The sequence below is a fragment of the Mustela erminea genome, chromosome 12 (assembly GCF_009829155.1).
Source record: "Mustela erminea isolate mMusErm1 chromosome 12, mMusErm1.Pri, whole genome shotgun sequence".
Lineage (NCBI taxonomy): Eukaryota > Metazoa > Chordata > Mammalia > Carnivora > Mustelidae > Mustela > Mustela erminea.
Window position 1 is genome coordinate 86,104,410 of NC_045625.1, and position 26,371 is coordinate 86,130,780.

A 26,371-nucleotide genomic window follows, 5' to 3' on the forward strand; every position below is an offset into this window, starting at 1 on the left:
GCGGTGGGGGAAGCAGAAGTTACTTATTGAGAGGCAGTCAGAAAAGCTCCTTGCTTGTGACGGCATCATGCTCTGAGAATTTTCTTAACTGACTGGGAGATGAGAGCTGGGAGACTTGAGAACAGTGTTCCGAGGAGCTCTTCCTTTTTCTCGGTGACGGCTTCGCAGAGCCTGGCAGCACGCCGCCCGCCAGGTGCGGGAGCGAGTGAGCGATCGAGTCCGGAAAAACACGTGGGGTAGAGCCTACCAGGAGAGCCACTTACTACTATCGGCTGCCTGAAATACTCGTCCACTGCAGCCGCCCGGAGGCTGGACAGGTTGACCCCATAGAAGCAGTGCTGGTACCTGAAAGAGGGAGCACAGAGAATCACATGCACCTTGGCCCTGGCCAGAGCCCCCCAGCCCTTACAGCTGGGACGTGCTGGGAGGCTGCCTCAGAGGTCCTCAAACGGGCCGCTCAGACCGTGCGGGGACCACAGCACGTGCTCTTTGTCTGCCCGGCTAGTGGCTCCCCTCGAGAGGACAGAGCTCAGGCAAGGACTAAGACAAGCTTTACTCGGGCTCCGCCAGTGGTCGACTCTGGGCCCCGCACAAGGCACCTGAACCCTGTGCCGGGTTCCCGGTGTCCGAAATGGGAATAAGCAGGCGCTCCCTCTGCAGGGCTAGACAGGGGTTAAGGGAGTTAATACAAGAACCTGTGAGCCCGATGTGGCATTTTGTTAGCACCGCCTGAGTCGGCTGTTAGCCTCGGAATGTCGCTTTCTCGGGTCAGCACTGGGCACCAGGCCAGTGGTTCCCAATCATGACTGTGCTGTGGGATGACTGGGCAGGGGGTGGGCTTTTAAAAATTCGAATTCCCTAGGCATGTGGGTGGCTCAGGGTTAAAGCCTCTGTCTTCAGCTCAGACCGTGATCCCAGGGTCCTGGGATCGAGTCCCACATCGGGCTCTCTGCTCAGCAGGGAACCTGCTTCCCCCTCTCTCTCTGCCTGCCTCTCTGCCTACTTGTAATCTCTGTCTAATAAATAAATAAAATCTTAAAAAAAATTTGAATTCCAAGGCCCAGTTCCAGAGAGGAGCCTTGGAGAACTTACCACTAGAAAGTCTTTATCCTGGGCCGGAAAAGCAGCCTCCCCTAAGTGTGTCCCTATGTGTGTGCGTGTGTGCAAGTGTGCACGTGTGTGTTGTCGAGCCTATGAATAAGGTGGGGATTCACTTCCTCCCTCCCCAACCTTTCCTAGTCTGAAGCCTGCCACCCGGCAGGGAAGAGAGGAAAACCACCACCACCACAAAGAATAAACATACAAAATTTAAATTTGTGATGCAGCTCAATTTGGATGGAAAGACCACCCAAAGCCATGTTCTAAATCTGAAATCAGAAGAGGCAGGGAGGCCTGATACTGTTCAGTCGATGGCTAGTTCTCAGCCTGCGAGCGAAAAGCAAGCCCACTAGGCGACCCGCAGACCCCGCAGGGCGCATGCGTCTCTCACCGCCCAGCCTCTGCCTGCTCCCCCTTCTGTCCAGAAGGACCCTTTCCCTCTCGCCCTGTTAATTCCTACCCCATCTCTGAGACTCAGCTCAAATAGACCCATTCACTTGTACTACAGTAAAATATTTAAGTTTAACCCACTTAAAAGTGAAAGTATTTTCTAGGGGCACCCGGGGGCTCAAGTGGCAAAGCTCTGATCAGCCTAGGTCCTGTCCTAGGGTCCTGGGATCGAGTTCCAAGTCGGGTTCCCTGCTCCGTGGAGCATCTGCTTCTCCCTCTCCTTCTGCCTCTCTCCCCACTATTACATACTCCATCTCTCTCTCAAAATAAATAACATCTTTTCCATGGGGCGCCTGGGTGGCTCAGTTGGTTGAGCAACTGCCTTCGGCTTAGGCCACGGTCCTGGAGTCCTGGGATCGAGTCCCGCATCGGGCTCCCAGCTCCACGGGGAGTCTGCTTCTCCCTCTGACCTTCTCGCCTCTCATGTTCTCTCTCACTGTCTCTCTCTCAAATAAATAAATAAAATCTTTAAAATAAATAAATAAATAAATAAATAACATCTTTTCCAAAAAGTGAAGGTCTCTTCTTATTCATCAGGGCGTATTTCGTACAGGGCTGGTGTGTTGTGAGGGCTACCAGCCACCCCTCCAGTTGTCATCAGCCTCTCTTTAGGAATGAACTGAGGACTTGGTGTCCTTCACGGGCCTCTGAGTGGGTCGAGGTACCAACGAGGATAATGGAGAAATGGCAAATCATGACCCTAAGTTTCTTTAGTTCCATTACTTTTTTTTTTTTTTTTTAAAAGATTTTGCTTCTTGGAGCAAGAGGGAGAGAGAGAGAGAGAGAGAATGTACGTGTGTGTGCCTGGTTGTAGGGGGGAGCGGCAGGGAGAAAGGCAGCCGACGGGATGAGCAGGCAGCCCGATGCCGAGCGGGATCTCGGGCTGCGTCTCGGCAGGTGCTTAGCGCTTCACCGACTGAGCCAGCCAGGCGCCCTCATTCCTTCTCTCTGCAACTCCTCCCACCAAGGCCCCCGCCAGCCTGGCCCACAGGGGAGGCCGTCATTTTATGAATACACATACTGAGAACCAGGCTCCTATATGCCTAGAGAATGTTTGGAAACAGATCCCTGCAAGTTGAAAGTACGTTTTCAGTACGAAGAAGGAGAATCAAGGTGTTTGGAGAAATAAGTCGTCATCACAACGGTTTTTATTAGAGGGAGGAGGAGGGAAGAGGGAAGCGGGGCTGAGGGAAATAGAAAGGGGCGGGAGGGAATTCCCCAGAAAGGCAGAGCCAGAGAATTCCCCAGAAAGGCAGAGCCAGAGAATTCCCCAGAAAAGCCTGAAAGAGTCATCCCTGCCCATCCTTCAGAATCGCCGGCGAAGCTTTGGAAACGAACCTGTCCAATTACGGTTTATATGATACAGATGTGTAACCCTCCTGCTTGTTGCCAAAAGCTCACCTGGTGACTCTCATGTGCACCCAAGGCTGAACACTACAGTCATGTCCTATAATCCTCGCCAGCTAGCGAAAGACAGTCCCCAAGGGCTGAGACAGCCCGGCACCTGGCAGTGCCCAAGGCTGCAAACTGCTCTCCCGGCCTTGGATACAACCGCAGGGACCAAATCTGTGCCTTTTTCTTGTGTGCTTGGTGCCCGTGAAAACCCAGCAGCCGTGATCAGTCACACAGGAACCGTGCCCAGGGCAGGCAGAGCTGTGGGCCAAGAGCCCCCTGCCTGGGTTTTCAGAACTTTCTGGCCGGACCATCTTTCCAGTTCTTAGACATCTCAAATCTCCTTGTGAAATGCATCACAAAATAATTAAAGCAGACGGGACTGCATCCTATGGGTCTCCTCACCACCCACCATCACTGGGTGGTGAATCAGGAAACGAATCTGTCGACTTGGAAGCTGTGGATGATTTCCATTGTTTTCTTCTTACATGGGTTTTATTTTCCAGGTTAACTTATGGCCTCTTAATGAGTCCATAAGGTGGAGACTATGTGTGGTTTTTGGTGTTGACTTCACATTTCCAGCTGTACCCCCCCCTTCCCCTCCCTGTCCACCATAATCTATGTGACATCTGAAAAGTTCTGCAAATATAGCCCAGAAGGAAAATAATTATACTATTAGCTATGCCTGAACACACCCAGAGTGCAGAGAAAGAGGCAAACCCTTTACTGGGACACTGACTTCTCCAAGTTCTACACAGAGTCCCGCTTGGAGAAGCACCCACGGAAGCTCCTTCTGTGGCCTCCTTTGTCCGTGGCTCTTCTCTAGCTCGTCCGACCTCCTGGCCTTCCTCCTCCTTCACACAGCTCTCCCCACCAGCCTCCTGGCTCTGCCTTAGAAGAATGGAGGTGCAGCCCTTGTTCTCTTAGAGATGTTAGCCTTGGCCTGCAGCCTTCACGACGGGAGCTTCTGCAACACAAGCCCTTTCTTGGCTAATATGAATGTGTGGTCTCATGGCACAACTCACAAGTCTTACTTTAATAAAAATCTTTGCATCTTCATTCTATCCTAACCAAAACCCCACTTCTCTCCACTAAGAAGCTTAAAAAAAAAAAAGATAGAAAAGAAAGGGAAAACAGGAAGGAAGGAAGAAATGGCAGGGAGGGGGAGAAGATAAGGAGAAAGAAAAGCTCCACGCTACTGTTTGACAAGCAAGGTTTTTTGAGTCTTAATGTCCTACACTTTACCAGAATGGACAACCCAGGGTGTGCCCACCCGAGAGAGGCACAGAAGCCATGAGAACTAGAAAACAGATACAGGGATCCAGGAATGTCACTTAAGACACACATGGTACTGAGGATGCAGCCTAAAGGGAGCTGGAATGGCCTGGTGGGGAGCCTCCTAGGAGAGGGATGCATGTCTAGGAACAAATGGTATCTTTTTAATTTCTTACACATCCCTTATAAATACCAGGACTTGAGGCTTGGTTGCAACAATTTTCTCCATCAGCAGAATGCAGACATACCTCTGTGTAGAGCTTATCTATAAAGATGCTCAGCTCATTATGTTTCTGGTTTTTTGGGTTTAAACTCCAGCAAAGTAATATGGCATATATTTATATGTGACACATTTCTATACTTTTTGTATTAAAAATTTTTTTTTACTATGAAAAAAGGGGGAAAGAAGCACACAGTCCTTAAGAGAAACAAAGCTTCAGATGGTGCATCTTTCGTAAGAAGTAAGGAAAAGGGGCACCTGGGTGACTCAGTGGGTTAAAGCCTCTGCCTTCAGCTCAGGTCATGATCCCAGGATCCTGGGATCAAGCCCCGCATCAGGCTCTCTGCTCAGCGGGGAGATTGCTCCCTCCTCTCTCTGTCTCTGCCTTCCTCTCTGCGTACTTGTCTGTCAAATAAATAAATAAAATCTCAAAAAAAAAAAAAAAAAGAAGTAAGGGAAAGCCTGTGATTCTATAAAGGAACCTGTGGCGCACCCCTGGTCATTCCCGTGTAAATCTAGACATTACTGGTTTGCGTAACAACCGGACCTGTGGCATGACATGAGGAAAATATCTGTTGTTTGTTGCTCTTCTTCTGGTAACAGCACCAGATCCTCTTCTGGGGGGCACCTCTCCCCCGCCTCAGTCCTTACAGCTCAGGTAGTCTTATCTCTAGAGATTCTCATGTGGCTCAGTCCAAGTCCATGAGAGCATCTTAAGACCATGGCAGTGAACTCAGGGTTTGGCATCTGACCCAGTGAGAGTCAACTGTAAGATTTTTGCTCAAAGAGCTGCAAAGAACTAGCTCTAGAGCTATGAATTCATGCGTCTGGATTTGTAGCATATGGACTCAGGAGCAGAAACTCTGGAAGAGCTGTGAGTCCGACAGAGGTTACTAAAAAGATGAATATAGAAACCGAAGCTTATTCTTTGAACAAAAGCCAGTTTGTAAACACTGGACAGATGCAGTTAAAAACAGTTTTTGTTGAGACTTGGCATGAAGGATATGCACTCTGTTTGCGATAGACACTCCCAAGGCTCGCACAGCTCCCCTTCCTGTTTTTAGCTATCGTCCTGAATCCTTTCCATGAACTTAAAAGTAGATTCTCCCTTAGTGCAAAGTGGAGAACTTCTAAAATGATCCTATTCCCACCACAGATTTTAGTTTCTTCTAAGCCTGTAACTTGCCGGCTTGAACTCCAGTGAATGGATGGAAAGAGGAATTCACCTCTTAAAGATCAGACACCTTCACAAAGGCACCTTTGCCCACTGGAAGAGTGAGTATCAGACTCACCCAAGAGCATCCTGGAGTCGTCTTCTCCATTCAAACCTCCCTGTTAATTTCCCGAGCCCAGTGTGCAACCTTGGCATTGCACTTGAACTCCTTCTAACTGGGACACTTGTACTATATCTGTAACACTGAAATAGGGACCACATGGTTAAAGAAAAAAAATAAAGGTCTGGATGTGTACAAGCCCAGGGATGGAATGGTATGGAAGAACTAGGAGTCTGGCGTAGGTTACAAAGAAGATGATTATAGAAATTGCTTCTTCTATGAACAAAAGCTAGACGGGTTCAAGAGCCGCAGATATCAAGTGAGAGGCAGAGGATATCAAGAACAGACCCTAGTGGCTGAAATGAGATGCTAGTGCGAGCCACCACGAAGACACAGATGAAACAAGGACAAGGCACAGGAAAATCCAACCGTGACTGCACTGGTCATGGTAGTTTTCTTTCAAAAGTTCCTTCTCTCTGATAGTCTGTGCCACATACTTGGGTTCCCACGGAAATTCGGTCATATCACGTTGCAAACTGAAATGTTCCTATTTGGTCCACATGGTGTTTCTGTGTACCAGTGACTATCAGGGCCAAATATATTTTTGGGAAAGACCAGAAGGCCTGAAACTCTAGCTATGCCAAAAGAACCTTGAGTAGAAATTTCAGTTTGGGGGCGGAATTGGCCTGGGAACAAGCCATCCATTACCTCCACGGTAGATTTAGCAGTTTGTCCACTCAGTTGGAAGGATTTCCTTAAAAATAATGTGTTTCTCAGCACAGCATGGTCAGTAAGGCACCCTGCAGACTCGCGAGTGGAAAGGCGCAGGAGGGGAGCTCGCAGTGCCCGAGGCAGAATTCCCGCATTCACCTACCGCATCCTTTGCACGTGTGGACTTCAGATTTCCACAAAGAACAAACGACTCCAGGACATCCACCAGGGGCATCCCTCATATCACTCAACTGGCACGAAGGTTGTCAAGCATGATGGATGACTACCACCCACTCACAATTCTTTATAAAGCATCTTTTGGTCCCTGAAGTGGTACCTCGCGTTTTAAAGGCCACCTCAGATCCTCTCAGTCTTACCTCTCTCTGGAATCCACAGTCATATGTTCTGAACTGCTATGCCAAAGTGTGGGCTCATGTGACCCCTCCTGGCCATAACCCAACAGTGCCTCACCTCAGGCCTGCACCGTGTGTCTTCCCACTTCTGTGCCAGAGCATTCTTGTTGACTTGTGGTGGGGAGCATGGATACCATGGGACACAGTTGGTGTCCACACAGGTACAACCCCGAAGTGCAGGCTCATTAGTGCTGAGGGGTGAAAAACTGACCACTGGGGAGAAAACAGCTGGTGGGTAAACCTCCCCAATCCTCTGTATACACTATCTTGTAGTTCATTCAACCTCTTGAGATGGTCCCGAGGGATCAAACAATTTCTTGGTGTTTGATAACATGCGGTGGTGAGCTTGGTAATGCACTCTCACATTAGCCCTCCGTCCTTCCCTGACTCACTATTATTTCCCCTCCTCCTTGTTTTGCTGGGATTACATTCCTCAGTGAAGTGGCAGCTTATAAACTGTGTTTTACACCTAGTTTCTTGGGGAGCCCAAGCTAAGCTCAAGAGAGTAAAACAGCAATAGTAGAACTGCAGAGGTGCAACCCTGACAGCTGGGGCCCTGACCAGGAGAGCAGGGCCCTGAGACCTGGGGTCGAGACAGTTGAGTGAACATGGTGGAGAAGCCTGAAGGCATCTTCCCAACTCCTCTGAAGACTTCTAGCCAACAGAAGCAGAATTCTCCATATTGTGTGAGCGGAAGAGCTGCCCCAAGACTGCACAAAACCACCTCTCATGAAGCTGGTGTCTTTCAAGATAGTTTTGTTCTTTTCAAGATCAGCCTCGCTATTGCCCACCGCTTTCAGGCTACTGGTCTCCATGGCTGTCGGGCTGATAACTCAAGCACAGCCCGAGCAGGAAGTACAGTGCCAATTCTGGGTGAGGACAACTTCTATACCTGAGAAACTGCACAAGGTGGGTAGTATTTTCTGCTAAGAACCAGGGAAATATGCACAGGAAGGCATGTTATGGGTGTTAGACTGAAAAGGATAGAATGTAAGTCAGGATAGGGTACAATTTATCAACATGGGCACTCACAGGATTCAGGGTTCTAGCAAAATATGAGATTTAACAGTCCACTAAGATGTCACTTGGTGGCTTGGTCATCATGATGGCCTGTACTCAATGAAGTGGAGATTTCAGGACTTCTGCAGTATGGTAGTAAGGAAGGAGTCAGAAGGTTCTACCATTTAAGACAAAAGAACATCTCCCCTGACTATGTTCTCAGGACAGGCCCAGGAAACCCTCCGTTCCTAAGGTGATAAGGGGTGAACCAGTAGGAGAGCAGTGCCATCTTTGGGAATTGAGGCTGGCCGTCCTCAGTAGATCAAAGACGCTACTGCTGCCACCATCACACTGTGTTCCCAATGAGCACAGCTGGGATTGAATTTCAGACGCCAGAATCAGGAGAGCAATAATTAACTGTCAGAGTCAAGAATGACATAATTACAGCGTTGGGAAGCAAGGCTGGAGTGACGGTGAGGGCACCTGACCTGCGGTGGTGGGAAATAGATCCTAGTGTCCCTCGAGAAGTCAAAGAGATGTACAGTTAACGGGGATGGTGTTCAAATGATATCACAACAGCAACAAATTTGCTGGCTGGTAGGCAGCTGATGTCAGGGGTCACAGCGAAAAGTTAGGTCCTTCATCCAACATTCAGGTCTGATTTCCAGACACAGTTTATGGATCTAGAGCTCATTGGTCGATGAGGTGGAGGCCCAGCTTCTGAGAAGTCATGCTGCAGTACCACCACAAGCACACGTGGTTCACATTCTCCAATTTCTCTCCGGAGGATCTGAGACATGTCGCTAGGAAGGCTGAGCCGATATCGATGCAAGGAGATTCAGAAGACCTCTGGTTAATAAAGGCTCATGGAGGACAGCTAGTAAATAAATTTTCAGGCCAAGTCCATCACACAGGTATCTGATGGGTTCCGATCCACCCTAAGGTTTTTTTCTGAGTCCCCGAATACACAACCGGGATACACTCAGCCTCTGGCAGAACCCTCGCCTGGGCCTGTGAAGAAAGGGCTATCATGGCAGCAGAGAACAAGCAGAAGCCCCATCTCTGAAGGCCTCCATCCCCAGGTAGGGAATATTAGAATCTTTAGTTTAGGAACAGGGAAATCGTGTCCCAGAGAGACTGAATTACCTGGGCTAAGGCTTTACAGTTAGTAATGGACAGAACCAAGGATTCAGCACAGTTCAGTGTGGTTCTGGAGTCCGAGGTATCCAGCTTTTAACTACTCCCTATTTTGCCTACGATTTTGTGTTGCAGAGCAGTAAAAAAAGGTAATACGGCAAGCTAGCTCCATCTCAACCTTCTTGAGAATATTTGCTTGCTCCTCTTAATCGATCCTATGTATATGTTTCTCTTATACAAGGATCAATTTGAAGTTGTATTTAAAGGAGTCGGCTTAAAACCCTGGAGCCAAATAGTTTCAATAACGGCAGAAGTACTTGCCACATAAGGAAGTTTTATAGGAGGGAATGATGATTCTTCATGACTGAACCTTATTCTCTGGAGGCATTTTTCAGAATCTTAATTAATCAGGGGCAAGAAATATTAATAAAATAAGGAAATTATTAATTTTGTAGGTGACTGGTATTAACATCAGAATGTGGTAGTCTTGTCTACTGAGAAAGCCTCATAACTGGTTATTGAGAAGGGAAAAAATTCTGTGCTCACCACATACTTAAATGACAATGAATTTTAGAGTTAAACGTAAAATTTTTTAAGTGTTAAATGGAAAAATGAAAACATGAGAGAAGTAGAAGTTAATGCTAATCTTAGAACCAATGAAAATCTTTGTTGATCCAGCAACACAGAAATATTTTTAATTTTTTTGTGGTGAAAACTATCACAAAGATGACTACAGGGCAAATTGAAAATTCTGAAGAAAATATACCAAAGTCTTAACATCCTTAATATGTAAAGAATTCTTATGTCAATGCATTTATCTTCAGTTAACAAAGCCCATTGAACAACTCCTATTAGCTAGGTTAGATGATGCAGACACAGAGCAAAACACAATAGCTGCTATTACAGAACTTGTCTCACGAGGGAGAATGACAATAAATTAAATAAATAAGTAAAAACATATGATCTAGTGCATGATGGTGAGTGGAGTACGAGAAAATGAAGTGAGAAGCAGGAAGGATACAGACTTCCAGGAGCAAAGAGATGACATTTTGTACCTGACAGCAGGTCTCCTGGGAAGATGGCACATGAGCTACAACCTGAAGAAGGGGAGAGGGAGCCATGGGGCCAACCTGCCTGTCTGGTAGAGGGAGCGGCTGTGAGGTGGCAGCCAGCCCAGGAGGCTCAAGGGGAATGGAGAAAAGCACCTAGTGAGGACAGGAAGGATGAGAAAGGGGTGGGAAGAGATGACACCACAGGGGTAGCAGGGCGGAACCCCATCCTGGAGGGTCTTACCACCCCTGGTGAGAACTTTGACTTTCATGACAATAGAAGGTGGGAAGCCACTGGAGGTTTTGAGCAGAGGAAGACTGTGATCTGAAATCTACGTTATCAAGATCATTCTGGTCGCTGTTTAAAAAGAGGAAATAAGTTGAAAGGCTTGTGGGACTGCAGTAGAAGCAGGGTTTTTTGGTTTTGCTTGTGTTTGTGTGTTGCAGCGGTGAGCAGGGGTTGGTGACGAAGGTTAGCAGCTTGATTTTGGATACGCTGAATTTAAGATGCCCAAGAGACAACCTCCAAGTAGAGCTGTCAACAGCCAGTTGGACACCTGAAGTCTATGGTTCCAGGGAGAGTTCTAGGCTGGAGTTCTCCCTACAGGAGTTGCTGGCGTAAAGACAATATTTACAGCTCAGGAGAGGCAATGAGACCAGTCAGGAGGCGAGTAGAGACAAAAAGGGGAAGACAGTAAGAGCCAACGTGGAATCAATCCAACACTGAAGACTTGGGTCATGAGGAAGAATCAGCAGAGGAGACAAGGTCGGGGCCGATAAGGAAGGAGGAAAACCAGGTTTAGGCTTTAGAAGTAAAGTGAGGAGTCCCTGGGGCCAAGTGTCCCAGATGACAAGTTCAGGTGAGGACTGATCACTGGTTATATTTAACGCCCTGACTTCGCCAGTTATCCCTCAGCTTCTCGGCTCCCTTCTTTAGCATATACCTAAACTGCCACCACCACCACCGCCACCACCACCACCACCACCACCATCATCATTATTTGCACCTCTCTCCCTCCACTCTGCCAGCACTTCCACTTCTCTGCCTCTTCTAATAAAAACTGTGCACACTTTCACCACCTGTTCCCCGCACCAATGCGACCAAAGGCCCGCATGCAGTCGCCTAACACAGAGACCTCTTCATAGAGGAAGGGGAGTTACAAGGAGAGTGAAGGCTTTGAATTTTGTTAACTATATGTTTTTTAAAACATTTTTTTGTGTGTTTGTTGACTAAAAATAAAACCGTTCAAATGCACTAGCGACCAAAGACATACAGATTAAAAATAAACTGGCCACCATTTTTTTTTTTTTTTGAATCAAATTGGCATTTAAAAAAACATAGCCCGTATGGGCAAGACTCAGCAGACATTCTCATATACTTCTGGTGGAAGTGTTAATTGGTAAAACTTTTCTACAGGGCAATTTGGCAATATATAAGAATAATTTTTTTAAAGATCCTTCTTCACACCTTTTGGTCCAGTAATTCTGCTTCTAGCAATTTATTGTAAGGAAATAATCAGAATGCAAACCATGATTTCTATAAAAGGATGCTCACTTTAGTGTTCTTACGGAATTTAGGATACAAAATTTTATAACATTCTATATACTGCTAGAATATAGAAACAATACCTTAGTGTTGTTTCTTGTAAAATTTATAGGATTCAATAAGCAATTAAAATAATATTTAGCACTGGAGCTCAAGCTGATGAATTATGATATTGTCACAAAAGAAATACTCTGCAGCAAGAGAATATTGTGAAGATAGGAGAACCTATCAACAAGGTATTGAAATCAAAACAAAATAAAAATAAATAAAAATTTAAAAAGTAAAAGAGCTACAAAATGAGATTTATGGTATTATCCTAACTTTGTAAAAATTTTTTTTTAAAAATCAAAGAGATGACACCTAACCTCTTAATAGTAATTACTGGTGTACTTACTTGAGATTACTGGAGGTTTTACCCATTCAAAAATATTTATTGAGGATCTGCTATGTGACAGGCACTTGGGATGGAGGGTGCTTAGGATACATTAGTGAAATATGACAGAACCTGGGCTTTGTGGTGCTTACACGCGATCAGGAAGGACGCTGACAATGAACCATAATAAATAAAGGGGTTGTATGTCTTTGGGAAGCAGTAAGTGCTAAAGCAAAAACACAAAGCAGAAAAAGTGGGATTGGGATGATGAGTGCTGTGGCTACCATTTTAAACAGGATGCCCAGGAGAGCTGGCATTTTGGCAGACTTTATGGAGGTGAAGGGATCAGCCACGTGAATATTGGGGGAAAAGTGTTCCACATAGAAAGATGAGCAAAAGCAAAGGCTCCGAGGTGGTTGCATATGCCTGAAAATCAGCAAGGACACCTGTGTGGCTGGAGTTGAACGAACACGGTCATAGGAAATGAGAAAACAGACCGGACAGAATTTACCAGAAGGCTTTGGGAATGCTGGGAACAGACAGGTTAAGAAGCTATAGCAGTAATCAAGATGAGGGATGACAGCGTTGGGAACAAGGGAGAACAGAGAATATAATAAGAATAGGACAGATTCTGGGTAGAGTTCAAAAGTAGAGCCAACAGAATTTCTTCATGGTTTAGATACGGGGACAAAGAAAGAAGGGCCTCCATGGTTTCGGGCCTGAATGATTGGGAGGACAGTGTTATCATCAAGTGAGATGGAAAGACTATGAGTAGAGCAGATTTGGGGTGTGGTGGGTGTGGGGGAGATGAGGTGTTGAGTTTAGATGGTAAGTCTCTGTAAGGGGGAATGTCCAAGAGGCCACTGGGTATAAAAATATGCAGTTCCCAGGACATGTGTGAGCTAGAGGACAATATCCTTGGGAATCATTAGCATACATATGGCATCTGAAGCTAAGGAATGGGTGAGCTCACCAAGGCAATAAATGGACAAAGAGGAGGTCCAAGACTGTGTCCAGGGGCGCTCCTACATCAGTAGGTGAAGGAGACAAGCAACAACCAGTGAAGGATTTGTTGAAAAAGTGACCCGTGAGGCAGAAGAGAAATTAAAAGATTGCAAAGCATTTCAAATGCTGCTCAAATAAGGGTTCTGGGTTCAATAAGCAGACAAGGAAGGATGGACACTGGTTAGCGATGTGGAGGTCAGCACACCGGGGGCCTTGGTAAGAGCCATCACGGAGGGATGTCTTAAGAGAGAAACTGAAGCAAAGTCTTGGAGACTAGGAGGATAGAATGCTTTTTGAGGAGTTTTGCAGCAAAGGGACTAAGAGAGATGGGTGGTGGTTAACTGGGGAAGTGAGAGATAAAAAAAGGTTATTTTTTCTTTTGAGATGGAATAAATAGCAGTATGTTTGTATGCTGATGGTGAGCCAGGCCAATCCACTGTGATCATTAACATTCGTTCTCAAGGTACCAAGATGGCAGCAGATGGTAGAGCGGGGAAGTCGCGCCAGCACTGCCGGGACAACGCGCTCCCCTGCTGTCCCACTGGGGGACGTAATCTGGTCGATTCTGCTACCTGGAATCCCTGCCTCTCCAACCTCGTCACCGACTCAGGAAGTTTATGGTTAAAATATAAACATTCTGGGTCAGCATGACCTCAGAGAACAATGATCATAATTAAGGTGGCCCCCATCACACACCAAGAGGCGTTCACCCCCATTAGGAAGCATGTGGCTTGGGAGTTTCAAAATTACAGACTGAGCAGAAACCATGAAATGCAAATCTGTGCTAGGAAAGCCTATTTTACAAGAAAAAAAAAATCAGAGAGAAGAATAAATTTTAGCCCTTTGACCCTACTCTTCAAAGAACTTGTAGCCTGGGAAACCAAAGCACATTTTGGCTGCTTCTTCACCAAGAGGCAGGATTACAAAGAGAAAAAACCCAGAAATGCGCTGTGGCTATCTGCGTGTTGGAAGGTTCTGCATACGTCAGCTGGAACTCAGAGCCTACATTTTAGCACCCTCCCCACCCATCTGCCAGCGCATGCCTGTCCTCCTACACACCTAACATTCCTACTCGGATGCTGTCTGTTCGGCTCCTCCCTCCCATGGGTCCAATATCATCGCTCTCTTTCCCTCTTTCTCCTTACAAAAACCAGTGCTCAAAAAACAATGCCAGACGGAATGCTGGCTTAGAGCCGGTTGTTTTGTATTAGTTCTCATTCTCCAAATGAAGAAACCCAGGCTATCAAGGTGAAGTGAAATGTCCAAAAGCCAAGAGCCCATCAGTGCGAAAACTCCAAGAAAAATGTTTTGATCGACTCCTTTACCTTGCGATGTACTGATTGCCCTGTCCTCTGACCAAGGTCCCTTCTAACAGAAGCCGCGGCCCTGAGCCCAGGGAATAGATAACGTTAAGGGGGAAGGGAGGGGCCGCAGTAGGGGCGGATGCTGTCGTTCCAGCTAGAGGCCACCTGCTCAGGAGCTCCCGGGTTTGTCCACTCCAGGGGTTCTCAACAGGGGATGACTTTATGACCCCTTCCCCTGCTGCGGACATTCGGCAGTATCTGGAGACATTTTTGGTGGTCACAACTAGGGGAAAGGCACTACTGGCCTCTAGTAGGCAGCAGCCAGGGGTCCAGCTGAACATCCCACAGTGCACGGCACCCCACCCCCACCCCCCGCCATTTATATAACCCCAGATGGTAAACCCAAACCAGAAACTCTGGCTCACTCTAAAGGAGAAAGAATGGAAGAGAGGAGAGAACGTTACCAAAAGTTGGCTCTGGAGTAGTGTTCCATGTAGAGCTGTTCGTCAGAAAAGGGGGCCAAGTGGATGTCGCCAAATGTCGGGAACATCATTCCTAATGAGCAAGAGACAACAGACCCAGATGTTGACGAGCGCCACCTTCCGACTGCAGGGGGACACTCACCCGCCACCGGACCAACGCCACTCTCTCGTCCTATTTCAGTTATTACCCAAGAGGCTGAAATACAATTTTGCCTCTAAGCAAGGATTAAAAAAATTAGGCAGAAGATTGGAGGAAAAATAAAGAAGAATCCTAGCGCAGTCACAGAGCTATGTTATGAGAAAAGCTCGCGGAGTCTTAGGAGAGGCATTTAACCCGGTGTCCTGTCTTCTCTGCTGTCAGCTTTTTCCTTTCCGTACGCCCTGGGCTGGGAATTCTGCGCACTTTCTTCATTTTTTAAAAATCCTACTTATTGTAAAAACAGCTCTGAAGATAATTCACCCCCCGTCATTCTATCCCACTGTCATTTCCATTCTGAGACCCTGTCCAAGGGGAATCATGCTGACGATCTTCTTCAGTGCTGCTGGAGGCTCTGCTTCTTGGGGGGTGGGGGGTAGGGTGGGGGCGGTGGTCGCCATCCTCCTTGCTGGGACACCCACTCTTGTTTGTTGTTCCTGACCTTCCCAGTCACCAGGGGGAAGGAAAGGCAGGTTCCGCAGTGGGCAGACAAACACCTAGCCTGGCATGCCTGAAGCCCAGCGTTCCCAAGTGGGCCAACACAGCGATCAATGTTATTATTCTTGTCATTTCTAGGGAGACTCTTTCTCATAATCTTTAATGATCCGGCACATAAAAGAAAGATGAACTACTAACCCTACCTCAGAAGTGAGTATCGCTTTAGAAACTGGAGGTGCTGTCACAAAAGTTAACACCTAAAATTTCTTGATCAAAATTAATTTAAGATTTTGCCATGATCTTTTCTATGGGTTTTCCCTGTATTGATTCATTTAATCCTCATCATAAAATACAGTAAGTTCTATTATTACACCCCCACTTTACAAATGGGTAAACTAAGAAACAGGGAACTTGAAGTGACTCAGCTATAGTCATAGAGCTAGTGAGTGGAAGGGCAAATCCAGGGGCGGAGCCTCATCTGTGAGGCCACAGCCCACACGCTAACTATGTTCCCTTTGATGCCTGTTTAAATCGAACAGATTGGCTGTTTTTCTTTACTTTTTAAAAAAGATTTTATTTATTTATTTGACAGAGATCACAAGTAGGCAGAGAGGCAGGCAGAGAGAGAGGGAGAAGCAGGCTCCCCACTGAGCAGCGAGCCCCACGCGGGCCTCAACCCTGGGACCCTGGGACCATGACCTGAGCTGGAGGCAAAGCCTCAAACACTCAACTAACTGAACTTCTAGTAGGTAGAACACCCAGAACAGACCGTTTTGTTTAGGGTATTTTCAAAAATGGAGAAAAAGCATGATTGTTAACAACATTCACATGTGCCCACCTGAATCTCCTGCACAGGTTTCAAAACAATAATGACTGCCTAGTGCGTTCTTAATTTTAAAACAGAAGGATGTTAAACAATCTTAGGAAAGCAACATGTATCAGTATTTGTGTAAACGTGGGAAGCTTCCGAGGTGCTCTGAGCCTCAAGCCTAACAGGAATTCCAAGGATCTAAAACGGAGGGGAGGAGGTCATCAAAGGTAAAAATACAAGAAAAATTCTCATAGTTGAAGAAGAGGAATCTCCTGATTAAACATTCTCACTCCATGCCCAAGACAAGAATTTTAAAAGCTTCACAGTAAGGCTAGAAATAAATCAATATACTAAAAGCATTCAGAGGGGAAAATGCTGTCACTCTAAAGGATCGGGAGTCAGAAGGCCACTGGACCATTCAACGGCAACACTGGAAACCAGAAACCAAAGAGAGAGGTCTTAAAAACACTGATTAAAAATTGCGTCCAAGTTCCAATTCTCTACCCTGCAAAATGGTAATACAAAGGGTCCATAAAAAGTTAACTTCTCAAGTACTTTTTCTCCAAAAGCTAAGGAACAGGGAACTTGAAGTGACTCGGTCACAGTCATAGAGCTAGTAAGTAGAAGGGCAAACCCAGGGGCGGAGCCTCATCTGTGAGGCCACAGATGAAGAGGGCACAGAGAGAAGAGGCGAGAAAATGGTGATGGGAAGTCAAATATGGCGGGCGTGGGGCGGAGCTGGAGAAGAACCACGGCACGTGGGGGAGAAGAGAACAGAGCACCCACAGGAGGAAGGCTCCTACTGACTAAATATTGATAGGATCTGTTAGTCTCCTTAGAGCATGGAAATAATTAGTCACGAGCATATCAAAAACCAAGCTAGTGAAAACTAACTCCGAGAAAAACAAAAGGTTTCATGAGAAAATTGAAAATCTCATGCACCCACTTTGCCACCTGGCTCAGCTCAGAACGATATGTACATTGTCACAATAACCTAAGCACTGATTACGGATTCGACCAAATGATGATCTCGGTCCATATTTCTTTATATTCAATTGGGTCCCGAAAGCCCTTGAAGTTAGAGTTTTGGGCACATTTGCAGCAACATCATCTGATGGCAAAATCTGACCTGAACTGACACGAGTTTCTTTACAGTCTTTATTTATCCCCTTTGGTATCCATATTCATACGGTTTGTTGCAGAAATACGATGTGTTTCGTCACACGGTGGGGCCTCAGACTCCACTGCAGGCCGTAAGCAATCCACAGCAGAGGAGTCCATCACCTTTCCCAAGTCCTTCAGATTCTCGATTCAGAAATCTACCTGGCCTCGAGGGTCTGGGAAAGGAACTGAGCACCTGCATGAATACATTGAGAAGACGGGGCGGGGAACAAGAGCACCCCCAGCAGGGAGGAAAATGCTGTGCAGGAGAGCACACTTCTCAACCAGAGAGTAACGAAAATAGCCGTATGATAATTTTGTATCAAAATATGCCGGTAAGTAAGGGGAAGAAGTCCCAAATGGAAGGGAGAGGGAAGGCCTTCAGGGAGGGTAGTAGTCTCAGGGCAGGGAGAGCTGGGGCAAAACGGGGTTACTATTTTTCATTAGAAGTCTTTATGTCATTATTTGGCGTTGTACATTACATCTTATTTTGGTGGAAAATAAAAATAACTAGAAAAAATAGGGACGCCTGGGTGGCTCAGTTGCTTGGGTGTCTGCCTTCGGCTCAGGTCATGATCTTGGGGTCCTGGGATCCAGCCCCTCTCTGTTGCTCCCCCGGCTTGTGCTCTCTCTCTCTCTCTCTCTCTCTCTCTCTGATAAATAAATAAATAAAATCTTTAAAAAGAAAACTGGAAAAAATCAAGCCTCCTGCCCTCAGGAACACACGGGTTAAAAAGAAGATAGAATCAGTATTCATTTCTCCTTGTCTAAAGATACACAGCCCAGTAAAAGTTTCATACCTATTACAAATACTTGGGAGGGGAAGGAGTGGGAGATATTAAGCCTAGATATTCAGTTTGGAGGTGCCCCCACAGATGCACATGAATTAAGCATGTTCAGAATCTCACCAACAGCCAAGTACCTAGACATTTTGAAAAAAAAAAAAATCCAGACAAAAATATAAAAATTCCTTCTGAGGGGCACTGAGTAGGAAATCCAACTGGTCCTTTATGATCTCACTTCCACAGTTCAATTTCATCGCATAAACACAAAGCTTCCGAGACCATCCTGGGCTGTTTCACCATCGGCATGCGAATGCAGTTTCTGACATTCAGTACATTTTGTCTATTTATTTATTTTTGCATGAGGTTTTTTTCAAGAGTCTATCTCTGAACCCCTATATTCTGAAGCATGCAGGGAATTACGGATGAGCCTCAAGCTTTCCTTACCTGCCCGCACTGCTGTGCGTATACTGCTTGACGTGCTGAATCAGAGCTGCCCTGGTGGTCACCGTTTTGTCCCCGCTGGCTACCAAGGCGGGGAGAGACATCCTGGGTAAGGTGCCACAATTCTAATGGGAGCTGCCACTTTTAAAACTGACCAATTACTTTCTGTGTTTTACTTGAAAAACCATTCTGTGAAAATGTGTCCCCTCTCCCTAGTAAGGGATGGAAAAATAGTGTGTGTGCGCAGGAGTCAGGAGTGTGGGCTTCAGGGTCAGAGAGACCTGGGTTCAAATCCCTGCTCTGTCATTTACCAGAGGTGTGTCCCTGCCGAGTTGTTTTCTCCCGCTGTGCCTCAATTTTCCCTTTGTAAACTGGGGGTGGGAATGGTGCCTCCAGGGAAGTCAGGTGTCAGTCTTGGTACTGTTGATATTTGGGGCTGGATAACTCTTGGATGGGGTAGGGGTCTGTCTTGTACCCCAAAGGATGTTTATCAGCACACCTGGCTTTTTTTCCCCACTGGATGACAATATTACCCCTCCCGCACTGTAACAACTCAAAATGTCTCCAGACGCCACCAAATGTCCCCTGTGGAAGGAATATAACATCACCAAGAACCTCAGGACTGACCTTCCAAATACATTAAAAACTTCCATCACTCACCCTTGGGAAGGTTTCCACAAATTAATGTACGCAGATTGCTCAGCACATGTAGATACTTGAAAAGCACAGAAAGAATACTGGATATGTACTGATGTATATGTGTATGTACTGATCATGTATATGTATATGTACTGACCAAGTACATGTACTGATCATAGGGAAAGGGAGACACGGTAGGAGAGGAATACGTCGGAAAGAATGAGCAGGTCTCGGAGAGTTTCTCATATTATAGAAAGCCAACACTTAAAGGGGCTTGAGAGATCACTTTTCTTCGAGATCATTTTTAAAATCCAGATGAGAAAACTTAAGTCAACAGGTCAAGTGGTAGGTGAAGTTCATTGAGGAAGACAGTGATAGAAACGGGACAGAAACACATAACTCTGAACTGGCCCTCTGTACCATATTTAATACCATGCAGTACACAACCCACACCTACAACTTCATGGCTGGAGACTAGCTCATCTCTTGTGAAAGGTTAAGATGAGAAAATTTTTAAAAATGGTACAGTAGAAATGCCCTGTCTTCCTTTCCATCCGAAATTAAATATGGGGAAAGGAGGAGGACAAACTCTTCGGAATCAGGACTTGGCCAACTCACCACTGGCTTTCAGCCATTTTTTGGAATGAAGGTAACTCTCCAGCATCCTTTCATTGAAGAGCATGTATCCCATCGGTTCGGAAATGATCACATCCACAGCCTCAGGAAGAGAGATGTCTTCAATTTTCCCTGGCACAACAATGATCTTGTCGCAAAGGTGGTTATTTTTCACCAGCATCTGAAGAAGATAAAACAGGGGATCAGGACCGTCACACAGACTTCTTGGAAAAAAATCAGTTTTACAGATTGAGGGTTGACATAGTGATAGGGAGGAGAGGGAAGTGACATATCTATGTCTCTAAAATGCCTTAAAAAATAACCTGATTTTTCTTATTGTCCACATATTTCATGTTGACTACAGACAACTTAGTAGATACACATATGAAAGATACAAAAACATCCATAACTGTACCCCATACAAATAATAACTTTTGATCCTTTGATGTCTACCCCTCCAGACTCTTTACACAAACACACACACGTGTGTGTGCATATATATGGGCGTGCAGTGCTGGGGAACTGTTTTTTAAATGAAAGGTGTCTGCTTATTTCCCATCATCCTACCTGGAACGAAGATGCCTAAAAGCACTGGATGGTAATCGTGCAAAATTAATGATCCTGATCCTCATTAAATTATCCTTTGGTCTCTTGATTCCAAAAATAAATAATAGCATTTTCATTTACTTTTCTTTAGAAGTACATTCTACAGTTATGTACTCATTTTTCTTTGATGTCCTCTGCATTCTATTTAATAATTTTGAATTCCCTTAAAACTGGGACTTTGAAGAGATAAGTATTTATTGTATTTCTAATATATTTCTTCTTAATGCCAAATATGAGAAAGAGATCGCATTATTACATTTATGTCTTTCTACTGCCTGAAAAACATATTTCCTAATAAACCTCTTGAATGCACCAGCATAAATATACCCAGCACACTCTGTTTGAGCTGTGGCTCCCTGAGCCTCCTAGAGGTTTGCTCGTTGTATTTACACAAAGAGACCTTCCATTTTGCATTTTCATAACTCAATCCCTTTCTTCAACATAAACGCAGCACGCCACGCATTTGTCATGAATCAGTGGTATCTTTTCCATTTCTGATCACTTCTTCACAGAGCTAGGGTTCCTTTCACTTTGAGCCCCTCCTTCTAGGGTGCTCCTTACCAACCCATGCCCCACAAGCTTATTAAATGTCTTTTCTACTTATGCTTAAAAAAAAAAAAAACCACATGAATCTCTGACCTAAGGAAAAACAATGGAAGAACAGTGTTTGAACATGTCATCCACTGTCAACCTTGACCCTTGCCCAAAGACTCCCAGAATTCTGCTCTATCATCTTGCCACTCAGGGAGGTCTAGTTCATGGGGCTGGTGGGGTTCGCCACTATGGAGACAAAGCCTAAAGGTTAAGGATTTTGGCGCCCTGCTCTTCTCTGCACATTCTGTTCTCAGGAGGATCCACTCATTGGCACAGCTCTGCTGGGGCTGCAACGTGGATAGGTGCCCAACCACAGCCTTCGGTTCTCTGACTCACCTGAGCTCCTTCATCACCGGACTTTTCCACCACCACGCTTTTTCATCTCAATATCAACAAGCAAGGAGCCCACCTCAGCTTCTTCTAGAAAACTAACCATTCCCCTAGGCTTTCTTAAAACTTCTATACAATCTTTTATTTCCTTGAATTCCTTTTTGGTCATGAATATGATAATCATCAATATCCTGGGGGCAGAGTTGCTTCCCACAGACAATTAGTGACTATGTTTTCTTCTTTCTACCTTCCATATGTCTCATTTCCACCTTCTCCTTTCTGCCTGCGTCAACTTGTCTAGTTCTTAATAGCTTCCGATATGGAATTTAAAAATAGCCCTTATATAATAAAAAGAATAATAGTAGTGCCTACTTCATAGACCTCCTTGAGGAAACAAAAAACAAGACGAAGCATATTAAGGACTATGTAAGCGTTAAAATTATTATTACTCTCTCTTATTTTTATTAAATAAACTAAAAAAGAGAAATTAACTAAAAAAGAGAAATGCAGATGAGCAAACACATGAAAATAAAGATCATTTATATTGCCCTATCCAGATGTAGGCAAAGCATATGCCCTAGTAGACATGCGAGTATATCTCTGTTTATGCAAACATTTGGCAGCTTGAGATATTTGAGCTGGGGGTTCGGGCCACAGTAGATCCTGAGTAGCTCCATGGGAAAAAAGGAAATTGGTATCTCAGTCCTGGCACACCTCTTAGGAAGTTCTGTAGTAAATATCATTCCATAAAGTTTTTTACAACAAAATTTCTACCAGCTATATAGTATTTCATAAAAATATCTTGATTCATTTCTTCAACACCATGTTACTGAACAATCTGGTTATATTAAATTTTTCATTATGACAATAGTGCATTGACAAACAATGTAGTTAAATATGGAAGCAGACTTTGCATTGTTTCCTTCAAATTTAAAGAGGATGGAAACTGGAAAGATTTCTTTTTTTTTTAATTTTTTATTTTTTCAGCATAACAGTATTCATTATTTTTGCACCACACCCAGTGCTCCATGCAATCCGTGCCCTCTCCAATACCCACCACCTGGATCCCCCAACCTCCCACCCCCACCCCTTCAAAACCCTCAGATTGTTTTTCAGAGTCCATAGTCTCTCATGGTTCATCTCCCCTTCCAATTTCCCTCAACTCCCTTCTCCTCTCTAACTCCCCATGTCCTCCATGCTATTTGTTATGCTCCACAAATAAGTGAAACCATATGATAATTGACTCTCTCTGCTTGACTTATTTCACTCAGCATAATCTCTTCCAGTCCCGTCCATGTTGCTACAAAAGTTGGATTTCCATCCTTTCTGATGGAGGCATAATACTCCATAGTGTATATGGACCACATCTTCCTTATCCATTCGTCCATTGAAGGGCATCTTGGTTCTTTCCACAGTTTGGCAACCGTGGCCATTGCTGCTATGAACATTGGGGTACAGATGGAAAGATTTCTGATACACACTGCTCCATGGACTATCACAAAGGGATTCCATGTCTAGATTTTAAGCTCCTCCTAAATTCTGCTTGTGGGGTATGAGACTGTCTACTTGTTCATGTATAAAACCACTCATCCACTTGGACCAGAAAGCTGGAAGGGGAGCTTTTCTAAGTTTCGCTGGAGGGACCAATATGAATGGACATCCAATTGAGCATGGTATTCCCCTATACCACTAATTTACAGAAAATAATTCTAGGCTACTGAATCCCCGGGAACATCAGAGATATAACAAGGCTTTGGAAAGAGGATTGTGTGAGCTGTCAGAAGGGCAATTTGAGATTCAAAGGAAAGAATTCTGAGCCTCATCATTTTCACTGGCAAAGAAGGAAATAGCACGTTTTTGGAAGTGGGCACAGAGGCCTGGTTGTAAGTCACTGCCTCACATGACTTCATTTACTGTGGGCCACGTTCAAAGAACACTAGATCAGGAATCTGAAGATAGGAATTCTAGTTCTGCCTTTACCACCAAAGAGCTGGGTGACCTTGGGAAAGTCACTTAAACCCTATAAATTTTGGTCTCCCTCCATGCAAAATGAAAGTTTAAAACTGGAGTTGTTCTCAGACTACTTCAAGTGCTCATATTTTATGAATGGAAGAAAGCCAAATTTCCCCCCAAATATATTCCTGGAGTCCGTGAACATAGGAGCTTCATGATCAAATAATTTTGGAACTCCTCTATAATATATATCCCACTTACAAATTCAGAATCCATTAGCATATTAATTGCTTTGAAGAATTTTACAGAAAAGAAAACTTTGGCTTGGTTAAATCAAAGACAAGCAGTCTTATCTGGTTGCTTTGCAGTTCTTTTTTCACTGAACATTAATTTATCTCCTGCAGATCAATCTTTGGGAAACAAGGAAAGGAGTTCATTTGATAATCCTAAGTTTGAATACAATTCTTTGACAAAGATGTCTGAGAAACAGGACATATACTCAACAAATAATAGGTCTAAGCCATGAGAATAGCTAATTCTGAATATCAGATACTCTATTCTCTGAGGCAACATTGCTGCCTTCCTTCACTTTTGGCTACCAACATTCTCAGCACACAAAATTTTGTGCTAGCCTGCCATTTCGTACACCATTCTTTCAAAACTGAAACTCAGTAGAACTATCCTTTCCGGTGGAAAAAATGAGCCTCAATATATCCCTCCACATGCTGAAAAAGGGTTGCTAACCAGAGGCAGGCTCTGTCATCCACCATGTTCACTGCTGTACAGATTCTCCCTGTGTGACCTAGTCCTTCTCCAAGAGTTCAGGAAAGAGGGAGTCTCCACTAACAGCTCATCTCCTCAGACACCGTCAAGGTATAAGCAAACCCACATGTTGTTTTGCTCCTGTCTCCTTGGAATGACATTGGTTTCAAAACCCGTCAGCAGTTCTGTCACTTTTATTAGTTGCTTATGCTGTGCACACACACACACACACACACACACACACCCCATGCAGGCACACCCATGTGCGCGTGCACACACACACACATGCTGCACACACATGCACACCCTTTGGTTGTGGCAGCAGCAGAATCCATCCCTTTAGTATCACTAGAACTTCCAGGATAAAGAGGGTAATAATTTCACTTGGTACCCTGCCATTCCTGTCTCACTTAGGGGGTTTTTCATTGAGTTACATGTGTTAAATATGTGTTGCTTATTTGCCTGCTCAGTATGGAAGCTTACTTGGGCTTCAAAGCTAAACTATATGTGAGTATTTAATTATATTCTGCCTCAAAGAGGAGGGAAGAGCAAGTGTTTTGGAGGTGACAGTCTTGGGTGCTGGTGTTGGATTCTCCACCTGCTACCCGTATGACTGTGGCCAAGACACAAAATTTCTTCAAAGTCCTTTTATTCACCTATAAAATGAGAATAATAATAATAGCACCAATCCCTTCAGTGTCATTTCAGGATCAAATCAAAGGAGAAAGTACAGAGAAATATATCAAAGAGAACACAGCTGAAATTCAACAAGAGTTCAAAGACAAGATGAGGGGTGCCTGGGTGTCTCAGTGGGTTAAGCCTCTGCTTTCAGCTCAGGTCATATCTCAGGGTCCTGGGATCAAGCCCCACATTGGGCTCTCTGCTCAGCAGGGGGTCTGTTTCCCCCTTCCCCTCTGCCTGTCTCTCTGACTGCTTGTGATCTCTTTCTCTCCCTCTCTCTCTCTCTCTCAAATAAATAAAATAAAATCTTAAGAAAGAAAGAGAGAAAGAAATAAAGAAAGAAAGACAAGATAATAAGGCAGTAGAACTGAGGTTAAATAAGAGATTTTAGGTGCAATAAAATAAGTCAAGAAGTAAAGCGACACAATTATGGAATCACACATAACTAATGTGCAGGAAGAAAATACTTTGCATTCAAATTATTTATAACCATTTGGCATCAATAAAGCTGAAGAAGTACTCATTCTGTAACTCAGAAACATCACCACCTACAAATACACACTCCAGAGGAATATTTGAACACATACACAAGATAAGTTATACTACATTTTTTATAATAATATTGGTAATCGTAAGATGAAAATTTACAATAAGCCAGAAGTAACTACCAACAGGGAAATGAATGAATAAATAGTGGCATGTTCATACTTAGAATACTATTCAACAGTGAGAAAGAACCAGAGGTCCATGTGTTCACATAAGTTACTTTCAAAACAAAATTTTAGGGGGAAGAAAGCAGACTGCTGAAGAATATATAGTATGATTCCAGGATCTATAATGAACTCCTCAAACCCAACACACACAAAACAGACAATCATATCAAAAAATGGGCAGAAGATATGAACAGACACTTCTCCAATGAAGACATACAAATGGCTATCAGACACATGAAAACATGTTCATCATCATTGCCATCAGGGAGATTCAAATTCAAACCACATTAAGATATCACCTTACACCAGTTAGAATTGCCAAAATTAACAAGACAAGAAACAACATGTGTTGGAGGGGATGTGGAGAAAGGGGAACCCTCTTACACTCTTGGTGGGAATGCAAGTTGGTGCAGCCTCTTTGGAGAACAGTGTGGAGATTCCTCAAGAAATTAAAAATAGAGCTTCCCTATGACCCTGCCATTGAACTCCTGGGTATTTACCCCAAAGATACAGATGCCGTGAAAAGAAGGGCCATCTGTACCCCAATGTTTATAGCAGCAGTGACCATGGTCGCCAGACTGTGGAAGAACCAAGATACCCTTCAACGGACAAATGGATAAGGAAGATGTGGTCCATATACACTATGGAGTATTGTGCCTCCATCAGAAAGGATGAATACCCAACTTTTGTCGCAACATGGACGGGACTGGAAGAGATTATGCTGAGTGAAATAAGTGAAGCAGAGAGAGTCAATTATCATATGGTTTCACTTATTTGTGGAGCATAACAAATAGCATGGAGGACATGGGGAGTTAGAGAGGAGAAGGGAGTGGGGGGAAATTGTGAGGGGAGGTGAACCATGAGAGACTATGGACTCTGAAAAACAATCTGAGGGGTCTGAAGTGGCGGGGGGGTGGG

At 44.7% G+C, this 26,371-nt stretch overlaps 1 protein-coding gene across 3 annotated transcripts in view; it reads right to left on the bottom strand.

Annotated features, from left to right (window-relative positions):
• Window positions 1–26,371, bottom strand: part of LOC116570691 (histone-arginine methyltransferase CARM1-like) — a 261,533-nt gene that overhangs the window by 25,591 nt on the left and 209,571 nt on the right. For all 3 annotated transcript variants that reach the window (XM_032308150.1, XM_032308152.1, XM_032308151.1), the window contains 3 exons: window positions 19,818–19,995; window positions 14,711–14,801; window positions 264–345 (listed from right to left, as the gene is read on the bottom strand). In XM_032308150.1, the coding sequence (XP_032164041.1) occupies window positions 264–345; window positions 14,711–14,801; window positions 19,818–19,995 (351 nt within the window). The remainder of the gene's footprint in view (window positions 1–263; window positions 346–14,710; window positions 14,802–19,817; window positions 19,996–26,371) is intronic.